Genomic DNA, 24,046 nt, shown 5'->3' with positions numbered 1-24,046 from the left:
GTGTTCTGAAGTTACTGTCCGAAAACCGTTTAACTGTTCCGGGTCACTGTGACCTTGACCTGTGACATACTGACCTCAAAATCAGTAGGGGTTATCTGCTGGTCATGACCAACCTCCCTATCAATTTTCATGATCCTTGGCTCAAGTGTTCTCCAGTTATCTGGAAACAGTTTAACCGTTTTGGGTCATTGTGACCTTGCCCTTTGACCTACTAACCTCAAAGTCAAACTTTACCTATATTTTATCATGTAACACCTGTGATCCCAGGCCAAAGTGTTCTCAAGTTATCATCCTGAAACCGTTCAACTGTTCCAGGTGATTGTGACCTTGACCTTTGACCTACTGACCTCAAAGTCGAACTTGACCTGTATTTCATGATGTTACACCTGTGCATCAAAATTTATGATCCTAGGCCCAAATGCTCTCAAGTTATCATCCGGAAACCATGTAACTGTTCAGGGTCATTTTGACCTTAACCTTTGACCTACTGATCTCAAAGTTGAACTTGACCTGAATTTTCTGATGTTACACCTGTGTACCAAAAATTGTTTAAATCTGTCAAGCCTTTTATGAGTTATTGTCCGGAAACCATGAAAACCAATGAACCGACAAGCTCACTCCTATATACCCCCCACCAAACTTTGTTTTGTGGGTGTATAATTTAAACACCAGGTGCACAACTTTACATGCTAAATGACAATCCAGTGAGGTTTGATGACTTGGTTAAACACTTTTTTGAGATATCCAAGACACAAATTTGGATTGATAGGAAGGGAAGGCAAATTCACAAATTCTAATGTTCTGCGTGGGGGGGGTAAAATATTAAGTACTACAGTAAAACTTTTACCCTTATCTATTTTATTAAGCAAGGGCATCAATCTGTGGCTTGTGAATCCAATGGTTGTCTAGAGCTGACCAAAAATTTGACCCACATACTGCTGTCACAGAACATGACAATGTCAAGCCAATTTTGCTTGATTGAACGTGACCTCAAAATCAAAAGGGGTCATCTGTGGTCATGATCAAACCCCTGTGAGTTTCATAGATCTTGCCAAGTGTTGATGTTACTGTCCGATAAACGTTAACTGTTGGTCACTGTGACTTGACTGTGAATATAGACTCAAAATCGTAAGCGTTATTGTGGTCATGCCACTCCTATCAATTTCATGATCTTGGCTCAATGTATCTCCAGTTTTGGAAACAGTTATTAACCGTTTTGGGCATTGGACACTTGCCTTTGACTATAACTCAAAGTCAATTTACCTAATTTATCATTACACTGTATCCCAGGCAAAGTGTTTCAAGTATATCATCTGAATCGTTCAACTGTTCAGGTATTTGACCTAGACTTTGACTCTGACTCAAGTGAACTTGACTGTATATTATGATTCACTGTGATCAAATTTATGATCTAGGCCAATGTTAAGTTATCATCGGGAAACATGTAACGCATTCAGGTCATTTGACCTTAACTGACCTACTGATCTCAAAGTTGAACTTGACTGAATTCTGATCACCTGTACATAAAATTGTTTAAATCTGTCAGCTTTTATGTTATGCCGAAAACCATGAAAAAATGAACACAAGGCATCCTATATACCCCAGCATACTTTGTTTGGGTGTATAATTTAAACACCAGGTGCACAACTACATGGTAAATGCATCAGTGAGTTAATGATGTAAAGAATTTTGAGGATACCAGACAAATTGGATTGAGCGAAGGGAGGGCAAATCATACATTCTGTAGGGGGGGGGGGGGGGGGGGGCATTAATCACTAATATACACACAATGAAGCATATATATTTCAATGTGGTTGCCATATGCATCTAATGGTTGTTTCCTCCTTAAAAACCAGTAGTTAAAATGTTGATACTGAAGTGACACAAGCCTCCCCATTCTTTCCACTCCCCCTAAATTGAAGAGCTGTTTGTAAAACACATATGTTCCTAAAATACTGTGACCTTTGACCTCATAGGGGTCATTTACAGACCAAAAACTATCATCTTACTATGTTGATGGCCATATCACCCAAGGATTCTATACACCATTTTTAGTATCAATGTCTCTTCAACCTTGACCTTTGACCTACAGACACAAACAATGATATTTTCAACTGGCCACAAACAATCATCCAATATAGTTTGACAACTGAAGGCCTATTTGGTTGGGTTTAAAGTCACACTGACACAATTATAGGACATATGACTACTTTCCAGCTTCCATGGTGGAGACAACCCCAGGTGCCCCTTTGTGCATTATTTTATTAGGGCAGGCACCTGGGCAGAACTACCAGCTTCTGTATGCCAGCTGGATGGCTTCCTCACATGAAGAATTCAACAACCATGAGTAAGGCTTGAACCTACATCAGAGAGGGGCAAGTGATTTGAAGTCAGGGACCTTAACCACTCTGCCACAGAGGCCCCTCTGAAGGCCAATGAGTCCTCTAGTAATTGAGCAAAAGATGTTTTTAGCCTCAAGGCCACTGTGACCTTGACCTTTAACCTTCTGACCTCTTAACCAATAGGTATGATCTAATGACCTGAGGAAGTTAACTGATGAATGCCAAAGTATTCAATTGGAAGCTAACTACTGTTTCAAGGTCACTGTGACATTGATCATTGATCTACTGACCCCTAGAATATTTGGGATCATTTACAGACTACAGGCAAGACCCATCTTACGAAGTTAATACCCACCTCCACTACAAAAAAACCCCCAAAAAAACAGGCGCATAAAAACCAGCCCTTTAACTAATTGGCCACTGCAAAACATGACAGATGATGATAATCATAGATGATAGCATCTGTATCTAAGCTCTTTTGGTAAACTGACCTGCACAATATCAAGCTCAAATCAACTGTCATATTCCTTTGACCAGGAACTCAGGTTCAAAATCTTGAAGCAATTTGGGCTTTTTATTGTACTAATAGTATAACGGACATGTTGAATATTGTAACAAAACATGTTTGATGATCAAGACTTGTGCTTGGTTTGTTTTAAAAGGCTAAATGGAGTGGAGGAAGGCTGACCAAAAATACCTGTGATAAAATTCAACCACTGAAGGCACAAGCATTTCCAGTTGAAGTTGTAAAGTTTTATGCCTCTAGGTAAAGTACTTTTTGAGATATGTATGACAGAATTCTGACGGACAGACATATAAGGGCAACTCTTAAGTGCCCCCCAAAATCATTAGGGAGGGGGTCACAGAAAGGAGCATAACTTTGTGAACTTTAGCCGAGACAAGGAACCTGGCTCAGAATGGTCATTTTATGATGCTGAAGACTTAGAGTCTGAAAGCATTCAGTACTGTATTTCCTAGGAAACCGGTTTATATTAAGAACTTTCACCTAAATTTCTAACCAAAAGGGCGCAATTTTGTCAAAATGTAAGCCTATATATTATATACAAAATATTAAACCTGTCATGTGAGGTCATCTTACAATGCCAAAGATGTGTAAAGAATCTGAAAACATTTGATTGAGTAGTTTCTGAAAAACATGCTTACAGGCAAATCTTGCACGAATTTCTTTGTTAAAAAGGGGCGTAATTCTAAATATATAAGTTAAAGTTACATAACTTGTCCTGTGATGTTAGCCCACATTGCCGAAGAGCTGTGTGAAGTCTTAAAGCATTTGGCATAGTAGTTTTTGAGGAACATGCTTACACCCAAAAATTTCTAAGTTAACAAGAACTGTAGGAATGAAAGTGCCCTTGATTTTTCGAAAATGTTATCAAAGATATTATTATCATAAGATATAAGCAAGTGTCCCACTTGCCACAGTATGAGGAAATCTAAGAAACAATATAATGTATGTTAGCGTGACACATGTAACAAGAGGGTCGTGATGACCCTATATCGCTCACCTCTTAAACCTGGCCTTGGAATCATCAAGATGAACATTCTGACCAAGTTTCATGAAGACAGGGTCATAAATGTGGCCTCTACAGTGTTAACAAGCTGTTCTTTTGATTTGAGTGGTGACCTAGATTTTGACCCCACATGACCCAGTTTCGGACTTGGCAAAGGAATCATCAAGATAAACATTCTTACCAAGTTTCATGAAGATAGGGTCAAAGATATGGCCTCTAGAGTGTTAGCATTTCCTTTTATTTAAGGTAGGGTCATAAAATATGGCCTCTAGAGTTTAACAAGCACTTCCTTTGATCTGAGAGTGTGACCTAGTTTTTGACCCCACATGACCGAGTTCCTAACTTGGCCTAGGAATCATCAAACATTCTGACCAAGTTCCATGAAGATAGGGTCATAAAAGTGGCCTCTAGAGTGTTAACAAGCTTTTTGTTTGATTTGACCTGGTGACCTAGATTTTGACCCCACTGGACCCAGTTTTGAACTTGGCTAAAAGATCATCAAAATAAACATTCTGTGCAAGTTTGTATCAAATCAAAGCATAAATGAAACCTCCATAATTATGGCTGAAGGGACCAATATAGAAAATTTTGCCCCTTTCAGGGGCAGTTACTCTAGAACCCATGATGAAATTTAGCCGGTTTTCGAAAGGAATCAAGATAACATTGTGACTCAAGTTGTAGAGTATTTTGGGGAAAGGCTTTGAAGAATGGGTATGAGGGATACCAGTACAAGGGAACACACTTTTGAGGTACCTGATCCTAAACCAGAACATGGCTGCACCTTACTGAGATCAATCATTATGTGAGGTTTGATGATTTTAGTGATAGTAGTTAAGAAGATGTAGTCAACCTGAATAGCTTGCGATAGCATATTAATCAGCCTATTACATTGTTTGACATCAGTAACCTTGATCTTTGAGGTACCCATCCATAAACAATCAGATGTCTGCCCCTTACCAATATAAACCATTACATGAATTTTGATGACAATTGGGACAGTAGTTAAGAAGATAAAAGCGAAATGGACAAGCTTTCATTTACATAAAATTTTAACCAGCACTATTACAACATTTGACCTAAGTGACACTGACCTTTCAAGATACCTCGCCAGATGTCTACCTCTTACCAAGACCAACCCTCATGTAATGGCTGATATTACAGGCAGTAGTCAAGAAGATCTACTAGTGAAGTTGAGAAGCTTGAGATAAAACTTTAATCTGAATGTATCACCATTAGGTGATACAAAGGTGAATACAATTATAGCCCTCCTTATTCTTCAAGTACTAGTTGTGCCAAACGGGGTAAAATTAGCCCTGTGTTCTGTAGACATGTGTGAAGTCTGTATGCTTTTTGTCAGGTAGTTTTTGAGAATCCTGCTTACATGCAAAACTTGAATGCTAAAAAAATTCGATGTTAAAAAGTGCCATAATGTTGGCAAAATAAAAGCTGGAGCTATGTAAGGTGTCCTGTGAGTTCATCTCAAGATGCCAAGGTTATATGTTAAGTTTGAAAGTATTCGGCCTAATTCTTGAAAAACAAAAGCTCTATCTGACTAATTTCCAATAGTCAAGCTAGAAATACTTTGATCTTACTAGCATTATGCTGCTAAAACTCAAGTAAATTGTTCAATAATGAAAACTACTAAACTATTTGACCTTCATATGTGACTTTCACCTTGGCTGGGTGCATCTGTAACTTGGGTTCTGAATAATGAGTTAATCATTCTATCCATCGTTTCATGAATATCATTCACAAAATCAAGGGGTTAGGTACATATGAACTTGACATGGAATCCAAGGCTAAAACATTTGACCTCCAGTTGCGACCTTGACCTGTCTCAATAGAAACATTGGTTCTGCAGTTTGCCTTAGTGAAAGGAACATTCAACCTAAGAAGATACTGACCACACAAAATCAAGCATTTAAAATATTTGGCCTTCAGATGTGACCTTGACCTTTGTTTGTGCCACTGGAAGCTTCAGTATGTTGTCTAAACATTCATACTAAGCTGAATAAATATCCTTCAAGGGGTTTGGAAATAATTATGGACCAGACAAGAAATCCAAAGCCATATCTTTGGACATTCAGTTATGTTTCTGACCTTGGGCAGACTCAAGTGGAACTTAGGTTCTGCATGTCATCTTTCCGGGACAACAATCTAACCTAATTTTCTTGAGTTTCCTTTGAGGAATTTAGATTATTTAAACAAGACACAAAATGAATGAATGGATATGAGTATAAACAATGTGAAAACTATACCTCTGGTGCTTCCGTCCTAGATGAGGGATAATTAACTCCATCCAACAAGAGGACCATGATGGTCCTGAATCGCTCACCTCTTCCCACATGACCCAGTTTTGAGTATGACATCGTTTTTGACCTACTTTCATGAAGATCCCATGAAAAATGTGACCTCTAGAGTGGTCACAAGGTTTTTCTATTTTTAGACCTACTGACCTAGTTTTTGACCGCACGTGACCCAGTTTCGAACTTGACCTAGATATCATCAAGATGAACATTCTGACCAACTTTCATGAAGATCCCATGAAAAATGTGACCTCTAGAGTGGTCACAAGGTTTCTATTTTTAGACATACTGACCTAGTTTTTGAAGGCACATAACCCAGTTTCGCACTTGACCTAGATATCATCAAGATGAACATTCTGACCATTTTTCATGAAGATCCCATGAAAAATGTGACCTCTAGAGTGGTCACAAGGTTTTTCTATTTTTAGACCTACTGACCTAGTTTTTGACCGCACGTCACCCAGTTTCGAACTTGACCTAGATATCATCAAGATGAACATTCTGACCAACTTTCATGAAGATCCCATGAAAAATGTGACCTCTAGAGTGGTCACAAGGTTTTTCTATTTTTAGACCTACTAAACTAGTTTTTGACCGCACGTGACCCAGTTTCGAACTTGACCTAGATATCATCAAGATGAACATTCTGACCAACTTTCATGAAGATCCCATGAAAAATGTGACCTCTAGAGTGGTCACAAGGTTTTTCTATTTTTAGACCTACTGACCTAGTTTTTGAAGGCACGTGACCCAGTTTCGAATTTGACCTAGATATCATCAAGATGAACATTCTGACCAACTTTCATAAAGATCCCATGAAAAATGTGACCTCTAGAGTGGTCACAAGGTTTTTCTATTTTTAGACCTACTGACCTAGTTTTTGACTCCACGTGACCCAGTTTCGAACTTGACCTAGATATCATCAAGATGACTATTCTGACCAATTTTCATGAAGATCCCATGAAAAATGTGACCTCTAGAGTGGTCACAAGGTTTTTCTATTTTTAGACCTACTGACCTAGTTTTTGACCACACGTGACCCAGTTTCGAACTTGACCTAGATATCATCAAGATGAACAATCTGACCAACTTTCATGAAGATCCCATGAAAAATGTGACCTCTAGAGTGGTCACAAGGTTTTTCTATTTTTAGACTTACTGACCTAGTTTTTGAACGCACGTGACCCAGTTTCGAACTTGACCTAGATATCATCAAGATGAACATTCTGACCAACTTTCATGAAGATCCCATGAAAAATGTGACCTCTAGAGTGGTCACAAGGTTTTTCTATTTTTAGACCTACTGACCTAGTTTTTGACTGCATGTGACCCAGTTTCGAACTTGACCTAGATATCATCAAGATGAACATTCTGACCAACTTTCATGAAGATCACATGAAAAATGTGACCTCTAGAGTGGTCACAAGGTTTTTCTATTTTTAGACCTACTGACCTAGTTTTTGACCGCACGTGACCCAGTTTCGAACTTGACCTAGATATCATCAAGATGAACATTCTGACCAATTTTCATAAAGATCCCATGAAAAATGTGACCTCTAGAGTGGTCACAAGCAAAAAGTTTACGGACGGACGGACGGACGACGGACACTGCGCGATCACAAAAGCTCACCTTGTCACTTTGTGACAGGTGAGCTAAAAAAAAAGAGTAATAGACAAAATGTCAATCAAGAGTGCTGTTCTGACCCTACATAGTTCATATTAATGCCTGAACTATATAATTTCTAAACAAAAGGTGTATATATCTTCACAATGAAAGCGGCACTAAGTCAAAGAACACTGAAGTCAATCCAGTGTCAGAAAAGGGCAGCTTGAAGAAAGTAACCATGCTGGATGGGTTTGAGTCCTGAGGTTATGCTAATTCTGTTTAAGTTTGATAGTGTAATGTTGCTTTCTTGTGACAATGATTGGCCCTCCTACCATATGCCAAGAAGGAAAGCTTAATCTGTAAAATCAATACTATTTGTAGGTTACTAATTTACATGGATTTTATGCTAAAACTTACCCCAACAAACAAATACAAGAGGGCCATAGTGGCCCTGTGTTTGTCACCTGACCTTGACTATTTGACCTTGAATATATGTATGACACACAGAATCATGAATAGCAACTAGTTGTTTTTCAAAAAACATGTCTCCCACCACTTACCATGCAAAAATTGTAAAATGGTACAAATAAAGGGCCAAACCTCAGTGAAAATCACTGAACAATCATATTCCAACTGAATAGACAACTAGGCCCAGGAGTGGTAACTCCTGTGAAGTTTAGCGGAATTCTAACCAGTGGTATAATAGAAGTGGCACAAATCAAAGAATTTGACAAATCAAGGATCAGGACTCCCCCAAAAATCATTTAATCAGAACATGACAATAGTACATGTATGCACAATTACAATTCACATTGATCACTTGTGAAGTTTGATGGAATTCAGCTTAATTGTAAACATTAAGAAGTGTAAACACTGTAAAATATGACAAATCAACTCAAGGGCTTAGAACATGCCTATGATATTTATAAGTAAGCATGGCATCCTGTAGTGTTAGGTGGAAATCTACCAAATAGTGTAAGAGAAGTAGCCAAAAGATCATAAATTTGACAAATAATCCATAACTCCTCTAAAAACCACTGAATAGGAACATGCAGAATATATGCATAAGACTTGGCACTGATCATTCCTGCAAGGTTTGGTGGAAATCTGCTCTGTCATAAGAGATGTCGCTTAAACATCACAAAATTTGATAAATCAAGGGCCATAACTGCTGAAAATCATCCAACCATAACATACCGACAATATATAAAACAAGAGCACCGCCTTGCGGGTGCTGACGCTCATCTGATTTTTTTTGTATAATAGAAATATTGTCCTACCCATGATTTTCTAAGTCTAAAAAGGGCCATCATTCTTGCAAAAAGCAGGATAGAGTTATGTTTCTTGATGTACAGTGTCCACTTATGATGGTGAAAAACTGTTGCAAGTTTTAAAGCAATAGCTTTGATAGTTTATGAGAAAAGTTGACTTAAACATAATATTCAACCAAGAAAATGATTTTTCTAAGTCCAAAAGGGGCAATAATTATTGCAAAAAGCAGGATGGAGTTATGTTGCTTGCTGTACAGGGTCAGCTTATGATGGTGAACAAGTGTTACAAGTTTCAAAGCAATAGCTTTGATAGTTTAAGAGAAAAAGTTGACCTAAACATAAAACTTAACCAAGAAATCTGATATTTTCTAAGTCCAAAAGGGGCCATAAATCTTGCAAAAAGCAGGATGGAGTTATGTTTCTTGCTGTACAGGGTCAGCCTATGATGGTGACCAAGTGTTGCAAGTTTTAAAGCAATAGCTTTGATAGTTTAGGATTAAAGCTGACCTAAACATAAAACTTAACCAAGAAAACTGATTTTCTAAGTCCAAAAGGGGCAATAATTCTTGCAAAAAGCAAGATGGAGTTATGTTTCTTGATGTACAGGGTCTGCTTATGATGGTGAACAAGTATTCCAAGTTTCAAAGCAATAGCTTTGATAGTTTAGGAGAAAAATTGACCTAAACATAAAACTTAACCAAGAAATCTGATATTTTCTAAGTACAAAAGGGGCCATAAATCTTGCAAAAAGCAAGATGGAGTTATGTTTCTTGCTATACAGGGTCAGCTTATGATGGTGAACAAGTATTCCAAGTTTCAAAGCAATAGCTTTGATAGTTTAGGAGAAAAGCTGACCTAAACATAAAACTTAACCAGGCAACGCCGACGCAGACGCCGACAACCGCTCAAGTGATGACAATAACTCATCATTTTTTTTCAAAAAATCAGATGAGCTAATAAGCCTTGGCAATGACTACTCCTGTAAGTTTGGTGGAAATCTGCCCAGTAATATCAGAGAAGATGCCAAAACATCAAAGTGGACAGTGCTGATGATATGCACAACTAGGCTTGATAATCATCACTCTTGTGAAGTTTGTGCAAATCTGTCTAGTGGTGTTAGAGTCGTTGCATGGAAAAACTCTGAGAAAGACAGACGGACAGATAGACAGCACTAGATCAATATGTCACCCACATGTTTAGTATAAACTAGTGCAACAATGTGAACTAGAACTGTCACAGGAGTGACTCATACCCCCACCATATGGTCTTGTCACAGAAGAATGGCAACCATAAGGAATCTTAAAAATACTTTGGAGTACTTCATCCTGGGCTTCCACATGTAAGTAATACTAGTATAATACTAGTATAGTAATACTAGTAAATATATTAAATCTCTAATATTAGAGATACAGTAAAAGTGAATACAAAAAAGTGTCTTACCGACCCATGTTACCACGGAAAAATGTTTTTACTTTTTACATAGGACTTATAATAAACAAGAGGACCATGATGGTCCTGAATCGCTCACCTATCCCCACATGACCCAGTGTTGAACTGAGTATGACGTCGTTATTTCTATTATTTGACATAGTGACCTAGTTTTTGAGCGCAAGTGACCTAGATATCATCAAGATAAAAAATTCTGACCAATTTTCATGAAGATCCATTGAAAAATATGGCCTCTAGAGAGGTTACAAGGTTTTTCTATTATTTGACCTAACGACCTAGGTTTTGGAGGCACGTGACCCACTTTTAAATTTGACCTAGATATCATCAAGGTGAACATTCTCACCAATTTTCATGAAGATCTCGTGAAAAATATGGCCTCTAGAGAGGTCACAAGGTTTTTCTATTTTTAGACCTACTGACCTAGTTTTTGACCACACATGACCCAGTTACGAACCTGACCTAGATATCATCAAGTTGAACATTCTCACCAGTTTTCATGAAGATCCATTGAGAAATATGGCCTCTAGAGAGGTCACAAGGTTTTTCTATTTTCAGACCTACTGACCTAGTTTTTGACCCCACGTGACCCAGTTTAGAACCTGACCTAGATATCATCAAGGTGAACATTCTGACCAATATTCATGAAGATCTCATGAAAAATATGGCCTCTAGAGAGGTCACAAGGTTTTTCTATTTTTAGATCTACTGACTATTTCTTAACCCAATGTGACCCAGTTTCGAACTTGATCTAGATATCATCAAGGAAAACATTCTGACCAATTTTCTGAAGATCCATTGAAAAATATGGCCTCTAGAGAGGGTCACAAGGTTTTTCTTATTTTTACACCTACTGACCTAGTTTTTGACCGCACATGACCCAGTTTCGAACTTGACCTAGATATCATCAAGCTGAACATTCTGACCAATTTTCATGAAGATCCATTGAGAAATATGGCCTCTAGAGAGGTCACAAGGTTTTTCTATTTTTAGACCTACTGACTAGTTTTTGACCGCACGTGACACAGTTTCGAACTTGACCTAGATTCATCAAGCTGAACATTCTGACCAATTTTACATGAAGATCCATTGAGAAATATGGCCTCTAGAGAGGTCACAAGGTTTTTCTATTTTTAGACCTAATGACCTAGTTTTTGACGGCACGTGACCCTGTTTCGAACTTGACCTAGATATCATCAAGGTGAACATTCTGACCAATTTTCATGAAGATCCATTGAGAAATATGGCCTCTAGAGAGGTCACAAGGTTTTTCTATTTTTAGACCTACTGACCTAGTTTTTGACCCACGTGACCCAGTTTCGAACTTGACCTAGATATCATCAAGGTGAACATTCTGACCAATTTTCATGAAGATCTTGTGAAATATATGGCCTCTAGAGAGGTCACAAGGTTTTTCTATTTTTAGACCTACTGACCTAGTTTTTGATGGCACGTGACCCAGTTTCGAACTTGACCTAGATATCATCAAGGTGAACATTCTGACCAACTTTCATAAAGATCCATGAAAAATGTGACCTCTAGAGTGGTCACAAGCAAAAGTTTACGGACGGACGGACGGACGGACGCACGGACGGACGACGGACGACGGACGCCGCGTGATCACAAAAGCTCACCTTGTCACTTTGTGACAGGTGAGCTAAAAAGTTAGAAAAATACCTAAAATATTGAAAATCTAAAAATAGGATTTCTAAAAATAAGACTAATTCCTGGAATTTAAGGGGAAGTAACTCAGTACAAAGGTTAAAATAAAAGGTTACTTCCCTTTGACTCTAAGCCAATCAGAATGAGATATAGTGAAAATACATCAAAATTAACCTTAAATTCTAGGTAAAAGGGGACAATTCAAGAAAAATAGTGTCAGAGTTATGCACCTTGTGTCACATGATGTGGGTGATGAGGTGGAACATCTATTTATTAAGTCTGAATCAAATCCATTCAGTAGTAATTGAGATATAGTGAAAATACATCAAAATTAACCTTAAATTCTAAGTAAAAAGGGGCATAATTCATGAAAAATTGGTGTCAGAGTTATGCACCTTGTGTCACATGATGTGGGTGATGAGGTGGAACATCTATTTTAAGTTTGAATCAAATCCATTTTGTAATAATTGAGATATAGTGAAAATACATCAAAATCAACCTTAAATTTAAAGTAAAAGGGGACATAATTCATAAAAAATTTATGTCAGAGTTAAGCACCTTATGTCACATCATCTGGGTGATGAGGTGGAACAACTATTTTAAGTTTGAATCAAATCCATTTAGTAATAACTGAGATATAGTGAAAATACAACAAAATTAACCTTAAATTCTAAGTGAAAGGGGACATAATTCATGAAAACTTGGTGTCAGAGTTATGCACCTTGTGTCACATGATGTGGGCACATGATGTGGGTGATGAGGTGGAACATCTATTTTAAGTTTGAATCAAATCCATTCAGTAGTAACTGAGATAAAGTGAAAATACATCAAAATCAACCTTAAATTCTAAGTAAAAAGGGGCATAATTCATAAAAACAAGAGCACCGCCTTGCGGGTGCTGACGCTCATCTGATTTTTTTTTGTGTAATAGAAATATTGTCCTACCCATGATTTTCTAAGTCTAAAAAGGGCCATCATTCTTGCAAAAAGCAGGACAGAGTTATGTTTCTTGATGTTCAGTGTCCACTTATGATGGTGAAAAACTGTTGCAAGTTTTAAAGCAATAGCTTTGATAGTTTATGAGAAAAGTTGACTTAAACATAATACTCAACCAAGAAAATGATTTTCTAAGTCCAAAAGGGGCAATAATTATTGCAAAAAGCAGGATGGAGTTATGTTGCTTGCTGTACAGGGTCAGCTTATGATGGTGAACAAGTGTTGCAAGTTTCAAAGCAATAGCTTTGATAGTTTAAGAGAAAAAGTTGACCTAAACATAAATCTTAACCAAGAAATCTGATATTTTCTAAGTCCAAAAAGGGCCATAAATCTTGCAAAAAGCAGGATGGAGTTATGTCTCTTGCTGTACAGGGTCAACTTATGATGGTGAACAAGTGTTGCAAGTTTTAAAGCAATAGCTTTGACAGTTTAGGAGAAAAGCTGACCTAAACATAAAACTTAACCAAGAAAACTGATTTTCTAAGTCCAAAAGGGGCAATAATTCTTGCAAAAAGCAAGATGGAGTTATGTTTCTTGATGTACAGGGTCTGCTTATGATGGTGAACAAGTATTCCAAGTTTCAAAGCAATAGCTTTGATAGTTTAGGAGAAAAGTTGACCTAAACATAAAACTTAACCAAGAAATCTGATATTTTCTAAGTACAAAAGGGGCCATAAATCTTGCAAAAATCAAGATGGAGTTATGTTTCTTGCTATACAGGGTCAGCTTATGATGGTGAACAAGTATTCCAAGTTTCAAAGCAATAGCTTTGATAGTTTAGGAGAAAAGCTGACCTAAACATAAAACTTAACCAGGCAACGCCGACGCAGACGCCGACAACCGCTCAAGTGATGACAATAACTCATCATTTTTTTTCAAAAAATCAGATGAGCTAAAAATGGTGTCAGAGTTATGCACCTTATGTCACATGATTTGAGTGATGAGGTGGAACATCTATTTTAAGTTTGAATCAAATCCATTCAGTAGTAACTGAGATAAAGCGAAAATACATCAAAATCAACCTTAAATTCTAAGTAAAAAGGGGCATAATTCATAAAAAATGGTGTCAGAGTTATGCACCTTATGTCACATGATGTTGGTGATGAGGTGGAACATCTATTTTAAGTTTGAATCAAATCCATTTAGTAATAACTGAGATATAGTGAAAATACAACAAAATTAACCTTAAATTCTAAGTAAAAGGGGACATAATTCATGAAAACTTGGTGTCAAGAGTTATGCACCTTGTGTCACATGATGTGGGTGATAAGGTGGAACATGTATTTTAAGTTTGAATCAAATCCATTTAGTAATAACTGAGATAATAGATTTCGGGACGGGACGGGACGTGACAAAACTGACTCCTATATACCCCCCTCAAACATGTTTGGTGAGGGTATAACAAAATTCGGAAAGGATCTTACAATGATGCTACACACCAACTTTCATAAAGATCAACCAAGCAATTCAAGAGAAGTCGTTTAAATGTTATTCCATTTTTCGCTCAAAGGGCTAAGTGCCCCCATTAGAACAAATCTGGGAAGGGACCTATAACTGATGCTACAGACCAAGTTGGATAAAGATCCATCAAGAAAGAATTTAAAGATATTTCTGTTTTAAGCTCTTGCTTCCCTTCAAAATGGGTTGAGTGTCCTTTGCAGAGGACCTTACAATGATGCTACAGATTAAATCTAATGGAGATCCATCTAGTGGTTCATGAGAACTTGTTTGAATGAGCTTTTACCTTTAGCACTAGCGACCCTTATTTAGGCGCTGAGTGCCCCTATTTAAACAAACACCAGAGTGAACCTCTATTTGACCCTACTGACCATGTTTGATGAACAGTCATCCAGCAATTCATGAGAAGTTTTTTTTAATGTATTTCTATTTTTAGATTTAGGGGTCCCTAAATGAGGACAAGTGTCACCATTTGAACACTTGAAATTGACTATTTGACCTTGAATCCATAATACACTGAATAATAAACGGTAAAGAACTATGTTTAGTCAGTCAAGTGGAACCACTTGAATGAATCTGAGAGGACCTTGCTACAGAACAAGTTTTGTTTGAACAAATCAGAGGACTGTATATTGATGCTACAGACAGAGTTTGGTCATGAACCATCAAGCAGTTTATGGTAAGTTGTTTAAAGGTTTTTCTATTTTCAGCATTGGCTGCCCCTAAAATCAGTCTAGTAGAAATATTTGAACAGAAGTTGGAGCGGCCCTTAAAAGGATCCTACAAACATAATCAAGCAGTTCATGAGAAGTCATTAAAGATTCTTCTATTTTCAGCTCTGGCGGCTCCTAAATTCAGTCAAGTTGAACCATCTGAAAACCTTTAAAGGATACAAAAGTTTGGTGACGATTCATCAAACAGTTCACGTGAAGTCTTTTGGAAGGTTTTTCAATTTTTCAAGCTGAACAATTTGAACAAAATTGATAGAGAACCTTGCAAGATACAGATTGTTTTGTGATGATCCATTATGTTGTTCATAAGAATTTGTTTAGAAGTATTTCTAACTCTAGTGGCCCTTGAAAGTGGCCTTCACCCATTTCTAAACAAAATTGAGGAGGACCTTATAATGATGCAAGCACGGTTAAACCCTGTTCTGCAGTTCTTGAGAAGAAATTATTGTTAAAATTTCTATTTTTAGCTCTAGTGGTCCATAAAAGGGACTGAGCACCCCATTTTACTAAATTATAGACAACCTTATAATGATGCTTCAGACCAAGTTTGATGTAATTTCACCAAGCAGTTCATGAGAAGATGTTGTTGAAGGTAATTCTAATTTAGCTCTAATGGCCCCTAAAAGGGACTGTGCCAAGGTATTTCTATTTTAGCTCTAATGGCCCCTAAAAAGGGTTGAGCCCCCATTAGAACAAAACTGGCAGAGGACCTTGTCATGACGCTACAGACCAAATTTAATGAAGATCCATAAAGAGTTTCATTAAAGAAACTTGTTTAAAAGGTTTTTCTATTTTAAGTTCTAGTGACCCCTACAAGGGACCAAGCATCCCCATTTGAAAAGGCAGTCTGAAAGACACTATATCCTGCACCACTGTTATGGATAGTGGAAGGGTTGATGGTATTGGGCGGATGCATCAACATTGTTAAGTATATTTTATAGTCCATCTATGACAACATCAATGAATTGGAAAATCCTTCAAGGGGTTTAGGTGATATAGGGCAGACAAATGATGGAAGGTTCAAACCTTTGACCTTGAGATGTGACCTTGACCTTGAGCTGACTATTGAGTTCTGCACATCGACTTGATGAGGTGATCATTTGACCCAAGTTTCATGAAAATCCTTCAAGGGGTTTAGGAGATACAGAGCGGACACAAAATGGAAGGCTCAAACCTTTGACCTAGAGTTGTGACCTTGACCTCAAGTCCATATGGCTGACTCATGAGTTATGCATATTGTCTTGATGAGGTGATCATTTGAACAAAGTTTCATGAAAATCCTTCAAACGGTTGACGAGATACAGAGCGGATACAAAATGAAAAGCTCAAACCTTTGACCTAGTGTTGTGACCTTAACCTTGAGTCGACATGGCTGACTCATGAGTTCTGTACATTGTCTTGATGAGGTGATCATTTGACGTTTCATGAAAATTCTTCAAGGGTTAAGGAGATACAGTGTGGACACAAAATGGAAGGCTCAAACCTTTGATCTCGAGTTGTGACCTTGTCCTAGAGCTGACATGGCTGACCCATGAGTTCCGCACATCATCTTGAGGTGATCATTGACCCAAGTTTCATGAAAATCCTTCAAAGGGTTTAGGAGATATAGAGTGGACATAAAATGTTACATACAGACGGAGACCATTCCTATAACCCACCGCCACTTGTGGTGGTGGATAAATAAAATTGTAAGAGGACCTTCTAAAAATGCTAAAGACCAAGGTTGATGAACATCCATCAAGTGGTGCATGAGGGTTTTTCTATTTTTAGCTCTGTTAACCCCTAATACGGGGCCACGCTCCCCCATTTCAACAAGTTTGGGACAGGATATAATAACTATGCTACAGATCAAGTTTGATGAAGGTTAATCAGGCAGTTCTTGAGGTCATTTGAATAGATTTCTATTTTTAGCCCTAGTGGCCCCTAAAAGGGACCAAGTGCCCCCATTTGAACAAATATAAGGGGATCTTACAACTAGAGATGTTTTTGTAGAAAAGCACATGTCTTCGCAAAAGCAAAGTAGTAATAGGCAGTAAGTCAACAAGGGGCAGGAGCGAGTCAAAGAGATACTGATGGTTAGCTTAGTGACTGAAATGCAATAGGGGGTCATCTACTTGGCATGTCCAAACATCCCATGAAGTTTCAACATTGTGGGTCAAATGATTTTCCATGTTCTGGCCCCTGTGACCTTGACCTCTTATCCAGTGACTCCAAAAACAATTGGGGGTCATCTACACTGTAAGCCCTATCACCCTATGAAGTTTGAAGGTTCTAGGTCAAATGGTTCTCCAGTTATTGATTGGCAATGAAGTGTAACAGACAGACAGTTGGATGGATGGCCCATGTGACCTTGAGCTTTGATTGTGTGACCCCAAAATCAATAGGGGTCATCTATGCTGCATGTCCAATCATCCCATGAATTTTCAACATTCTGGGTAAAGAGGTTCTCAAGTTATTGATCGGAAATGGTTTCCAATGTTCAGGCTTCTGTGACCTTGACCTTTGTTGTGTGACCCCTGAAAAAATAAGGGTCTTTTAAGTCCTATCACCCTATGAAGTTTGATGGTTCTGGGTCAGATGGTCAAGTTATTGATCGGAAACGGTTTTCCAGGGTCTTGCCCATGACTTTGACCTTCAGCGGAGTGACCCCAAAATCTAAAGGGGTCATCTACTTGGCATGTTCAATCATCCTGTGAACTTTCAGCTGTTCTCATGTTATTGATCAGAAACGGTCTTCCATCGTCTTCCCCCTGTGGCCCTGACCCTTCAACTGAACGACCCCAGAATCTAATGGGGTCATCTACTTGGCATGTCCAACCATTCTATGAAGTTTCAACATTCTGGGTAGAGTGGTTCTGAAGGTATTGATCGGAAACCATTTTCCATGATCTGGCTCTTGCGACCTTGACCTTTGACTGAATGACACCAACAAGTTTCAAAATTCCGGGTAAAGTGGTTCTCAAGCTATTGATCGGAAACAGTCTTGCATGTTCTTGCCCCAGTGGCCTTGACCTTTGACCTACTGTCCCCAGGATCAATAGGGGTCATCTACTCTGCATGTCCAATCATCCCATTAAGTATCAACATTCTGGATAAGTGGTTCTCAAGTTATAGATGTTGACCATTTTCCATGTTAAGGCCCTGTGACCTTGACTTTTAACGGAGTGACCCTAAAAATGATAGGTTTGATCTACTCCATAAGCCCTATCACCCTATTAGGTTTGAATGGCGAAAAAAATAAAAAATTGGCGAAATATTTTTTTGGCCGTAAATGTATTTTTTATTCTGTGTATTTCTTTGTCTTAAGTACTCTCTATCCAGCCTAAAATTCAATATTACCTGCGGTCATTTCCTTTCATAATACACAGTGCATCACCAAGCGAGAGATTAGCGATTCAACATCCATTACCCAACGCTGCCACTTGCCTCTCGATCTTTAACTTATTTTAAACATGCGATAAACCAATGACAGCTTTGGATGTAGAACGCGTGACGTATTTTATCGGCAAATTTTTTTAGCCTCACCAAATTAAAAAGTTGTTCATCGGATTTGCCGCTCGTATATTTTCAGAAACACAAAATAAATATTTTTTTTGTTTTCGGCTTGCGCTCGCCCCATTGAAAAAAATCAATCCAAAATTTTTTGGTGCGCTACTTTTTACGGACGTTAAAGTGTGTAAATGCTTATAATTCCAGTCCTAGATTGTTCTCAAATGGATTTTAATCGAAATAAACACATACTACGCACACATCGTCTATAATAAATCATAACACTTATATTTAGTTGCATTAAAGTTGTTTCCCCTTTATGCAGTTACGCCATTTTCTTCAAATGTTTACTAAATTACATGCTAAAAAATCGATTTATTTCATTGAAAACTGGATGAAGAAAAGCTTACTAATTTATTTGATAACATCAATCTACATTATTTTGGTAAGGGTAAATACTTATTGATGCATGTCACTTATCTGTTTTCTGTTTTTCCTGTCCAAATGATCAGCATTTGCATACGAAAGTTGGTGGGGTAAGAAATTTACATTATGAGTTGTTTTCAGAACCGTTTCGATTTTCAAATTTTCCAATCAATTAGTTGACTAATGTTAATGCACATTAATCTCCATTTCAGACTTTAATTGAGACTTTGTTTCAACAAATTTAATATGTTATGAAAGTTTAAAGTTAGAAAAAGAGCTGTACAATAAGACATCATGCTCGACTTTTCTGAATTAGAGCTTTGCCAGTAAAAGGGGCATGATAGTCAGAAGCTTTGAAAGTACAGAGCTATTGGTCATTATATAAAACTTAATATTTGATGTATCAAAAACTTTGTAAAGTCAGCTAAGAATGCTACATTTTCATAGCAGTAAATATTCAAGTCAAATAATTTATGTATGTGATAAGTATGGTGTAAGGTTATGCATTGTTGTTTATTACTTATTTTCTAACAGCATTTTCAAAAGCATGCATTATTTGATTACAGTGTACTGTATGACACTGTTAATACATTTTTTTCACGAGTTCGCTTTGTTGTGCATCTGCAGGTCAGATTTTCTCAATCCCTGGGGACTTACTTTTTAATTTAAAAGGGCTATGCATTCTATTTTAAGGTTTTTATTAGTCAGCCGAGAGCCAAATGAAGATAAATATATTTCTTCGCTCTTCGCTTGCTCCTGATTTTCTCAAAAACCTAAACAAATATTTAAATTATTTTTTCGCTCGCCGCCTCAATTTTTTCAGAAAAAAATCCGATGAACAACTTATCAATTTGGTGTGGCCTTAGCTCCGCCTTTACTATGTCATCGTTGACTGAGGTAATCTGGCGAGGTAGTTTACTGTTATCGTCAAAAGAATGAATCATGTTTCACGTACTGAATTAAAAGACAATGACAGCTGATTTATACGTTTTAACGAAAGGAATCACGAAAGTAGTGTCAAAGTAGCCATTTCAAAGAAGCAAAACTTTGGAATTCATGAACGACTGACGGGACATCCGTGATAATTTCCAATAATTTTTAAATCATGATCGTAGATTGATTTTGGCAAATACCGATGAAAAACTGCGATAAACAAGCAGAAATCATTGGTAAAAATTAACTCCGGTCATAGAAAAATTTGTTATAATTTTTCATTTTATAAATAATGCTAGTCTTGATTGCCTTTTTTTTTCGTTTGTCACACATTTTCGCGACCCCTAATTCCAATTAATTTTGGTCATTCAGAGAAGACCTACTAATGCAAATGTACTGTCGATTTAAAATCAAATTGTCAGATACAAAATACAATAACATGCATATCCTTGTTTGATAAAGTCCTTTTTTAAAATAAAATTCCAGGTCAGGCTTCAGGAGCTCGAGCCCCCACCCCTCTCCTCCAGTTAGCTGAGAAGTGGTCTATACTCATCAAAGATTCACCCTATTATTTTGGCAAAGGAATAATATTTTCACAAAATTTAGACCCAGAAACATACCACAGACCACCCTTCCATACCCGTAATTCATAATTTTCCAGGAGGAAAGCCCCCTTACCCCCACCCCCTCAAGAGGGTACTAACCCCTCCATTTAATACCTGAAAATTTTGGACCTAAAAATGCACAAGAGGCCACCATAAATGACAAATTGTTGCACCATGTGCAGTACGTTGGAGAATACACCCCCTGCCCCCTGCATGAACCCCCCCTCCCCTCCAAATGCATCACTGACATAGATATTTTTGTGGCGGAAAAAAAATCTGGGCCAGTGAAAACCCTGAATCTGGTATAATAATAATCATAAATGTTTTTACGACATTATATACTTATTTTGAAATTACCTCTATCTCTGCCAAAATCTTGTCGACTACGTTTAGGGGGTGGACCATAATCTCTTCTGAAGTCAGGTCGACGCCTTCTGAAAGTTGTTTATCAGGTAACACCGTTCGAATTTCATTCAAATAATAATCAATTACAAATAACAAAATTTCAAATTACCAAAAATATACAACCCACAATTTGATTACTTTTTTAAGCAAGATCTAGTTGAATCTTTATAAAAAGCCCACTTTTAGATATCATTTCTGCAAGCAAATCAAAAACAGGAAATATTTTTAAAAACAGTGACTCATTAACAAGTTAATGAACTTAACAGTCTTACAAAAATGACATCTTAAAATCTTAATGTGATTAATCTTAAGGTATCTTCAGTATTTTGCAGTCAGCACTTTATTCACTATACAATGGCAATTAATTAACTGAAGTCTTTCAACAAGAAAAGTCTGAAGTATGTCTAACCAGAAAACAAGGTTACAGACCAGTCTCTAACACAAATCTGACACTAATTAAAAGTGTGCATTCTGCAGCCAGTTTTATAATCCAGCAATTATTGTCATTCAAAACTGTATTTAGCAACTGAGCCTAGGGATTGAGAAAGGTATTACATGTATTTAATTTAGAGCAATCAGTCTCAACATATGAAGAAAACTGATTAGTACAGCAAAAATCAAAAACTCCATTTTTTGTACCTGACAAAGTGCATGTAATACTGAAGACACCTCAGTAACAATCTGTTTATTAGTTTTCACTGATGATACACATATAGTTATTATACAAGAAATGAAACATACTGTATATCAGAACAAAATAATGAACAGATTGATATGTAATGTTTAGCAGGAAATAATTAAAAGCAAACAAGTGCTTAAATAAGCAATTATCAATTTAGTTTGTCATTCAATAAATAACGTACAACTATCAGAACCTTTTTTGAGCTCTTTTTTTCTGCATGAAGAACTATGCTGAATAAACAAAAACATATGTAATACAAACTTCCAACATTCAATGTTAAGTATTTCCTGCTTAACTTTTTCACTGTTATTATGAGATTATTTATGTTCAACAGCGAAGATAAGCAGATACCTTTCATACACCAGGAAGGAAAGTTTTGTCTGAAAGATTGGGTCCAAAACTCTTAAGTTTGAAAATGGATGAGGCAGAGTTGACTTGTATAATACTAGTAGGCTCATGACTATCAACATTATCATCAGTTAACACTTAATGAACTGAGAAATGCTAACTGAAATGAAACTCCTTTAATACTTGGGTATATTAAATAAAGAAGTGAAATTCCACTTCCCTACAGATTTCACTGAAATGAAATATACACTGTAAAAACTAACAAGTATTCGCAATTCACTGTGTGTACAGAAAGGTAGCTGCTGTACTGAATCATTAGCATTGCTTGAAATTCATTTAAATCAAGACAATTAATGCATTTGATAGTTTTTGCTATACTGACATTATTTCTTCTTCCAAAATTTTAACTACACAAATTTCTAGGCCAGTAGGCTGAACTGAAATAATTCAAATTTCAAGCAGCTATGACTAAGCGAACCATTTCCAAAATAATGTTAACAGGTTATATAAACCTACCGTTGTGTGTTTTATAAATCTCCCAGCGTTATTTTGGAGGGCTCTGCACTCCGTGAGAAGTCACCAATATAATAAATATCCAAAAGTGCTGGACAGATATATGTAACTAACTAACACAATGCACAGTTCATAATGCTAGTTCACACAGTCACATTTGAACAATGTGATTGTGTTGTATTTTCTCCAAATAACCACACAAAAACTAAATGTCCACAAAGATTATATAAAAACAAAACACTAGTCCATACGGAGTAGGAATGTAGAAATAAAAACCAGCTGTTGTTCTTAACACTTGCAATAGATTGTCCATTGCATCGTATGTTCTCAGGGAAAGAAATAAAGGATTAAAAGTCTACTTTTCACGATCTTCAAGCTACCTGAAAATGTCCATTTTTATACGAAAACTATTCTATGTGGTTATTTATTTTAGCGGATATATTTTACCAACTTATTTCACTCTAAACGGGAAGTCATTTGTTAACTGCATGCATACTTCACTGCCTGCCATTTTCATTTATCCAATTTTATTATTCTATGCTAGTCCGTACTACTTTTATATAAACGAATATTCAGTTCAAATTAGTCCGTTTTAAAACACTTCCTATTTCGACACGAGGCTCGATTACCGATTTAGTTCTTACTAATCTTTAACTCCCGTCTCTTACAAAGAATATTCTGGTATTCTAAGGCGCGATTTACCCCTTTAATCGTGGTGAGGATATTTTCCTGAAATATCCCAAAAGGAAAGAAAATATATTAAGACATACCCGCAATTAACACAAAAGAAGACCATTTATGTCAGAGATCATGCCCTATCCGTGAGGAATTTACTTACCATAGAGATTAAACAAAACCCCTTGAATTTCTCACCCTAATTTATCAATAATCACCTGAAACTTGCATTCATTAAGAACCGGCAAAATTATGGTTCTTTTTTTTTTTCAGATTTCATTTTCTTTTTTGCAACTACAACACTTATTTTTTTCACACTAAGGTAATTCCTTTGCTGCATATTTTTCTATACAGTCCAAAAAGGAAGAGTTCTAACCTAAAATCACCGCGACCTCTGAAAGAATCTCTCCCTCGATTTGATCTTGAATTAAAATCTCCTCGCCTAGCACTTGATCGTTTCGCCTCGCGCACAATATCGTTCAAATCCACATTATCATCTGTAGGAAACAACTTGCAAAGTGCTTCACCACATCTTGGTTCAATCTCCTGTAAAGAAAATAAGAATATTTTACAATATATCACAAGCGAAAGATTTATATTTCTATATATTCTTGCATAAAGAC

At 36.9% G+C, this 24,046-nt stretch overlaps 1 protein-coding gene and 1 long non-coding RNA gene across 7 annotated transcripts in view; one reads left to right on the top strand and one right to left on the bottom strand.

Annotated features, from left to right (window-relative positions):
* The window catches only part of LOC123525563 (YTH domain-containing protein 1-like), a 71,353-nt gene that overhangs the window by 10,956 nt on the left and 36,351 nt on the right, over positions 1-24,046 (bottom strand). For 5 of the 6 annotated variants that reach the window (XM_045304699.2, XM_045304701.2, XM_045304703.2 and 2 more), the window contains 2 exons: positions 23,800-23,969; positions 21,158-21,234 (listed from right to left, as the gene is read on the bottom strand). In XM_045304699.2, coding sequence (XP_045160634.2) covers positions 21,158-21,234; positions 23,800-23,969 — 247 coding nt within the window. The remainder of the gene's footprint in view (positions 1-21,157; positions 21,235-23,799; positions 23,970-24,046) is intronic. The other variant, XM_045304700.2, reaches the window with a different exon arrangement.
* LOC128555467 (uncharacterized) overlaps positions 1-24,046 on the top strand; it is a 238,562-nt gene that overhangs the window by 182,819 nt on the left and 31,697 nt on the right. The gene's annotated exons all lie outside the window — the stretch shown is intronic.

This window comes from Mercenaria mercenaria, chromosome 3 (genome assembly GCF_021730395.1).
Source record: "Mercenaria mercenaria strain notata chromosome 3, MADL_Memer_1, whole genome shotgun sequence".
NCBI classification, from domain to species: Eukaryota; Metazoa; Mollusca; class Bivalvia; order Venerida; family Veneridae; genus Mercenaria; species Mercenaria mercenaria.
The sequence above is the reverse complement of the archived record's forward strand: the minus strand, read 5'-3'. Positions and strand labels throughout refer to the sequence as shown.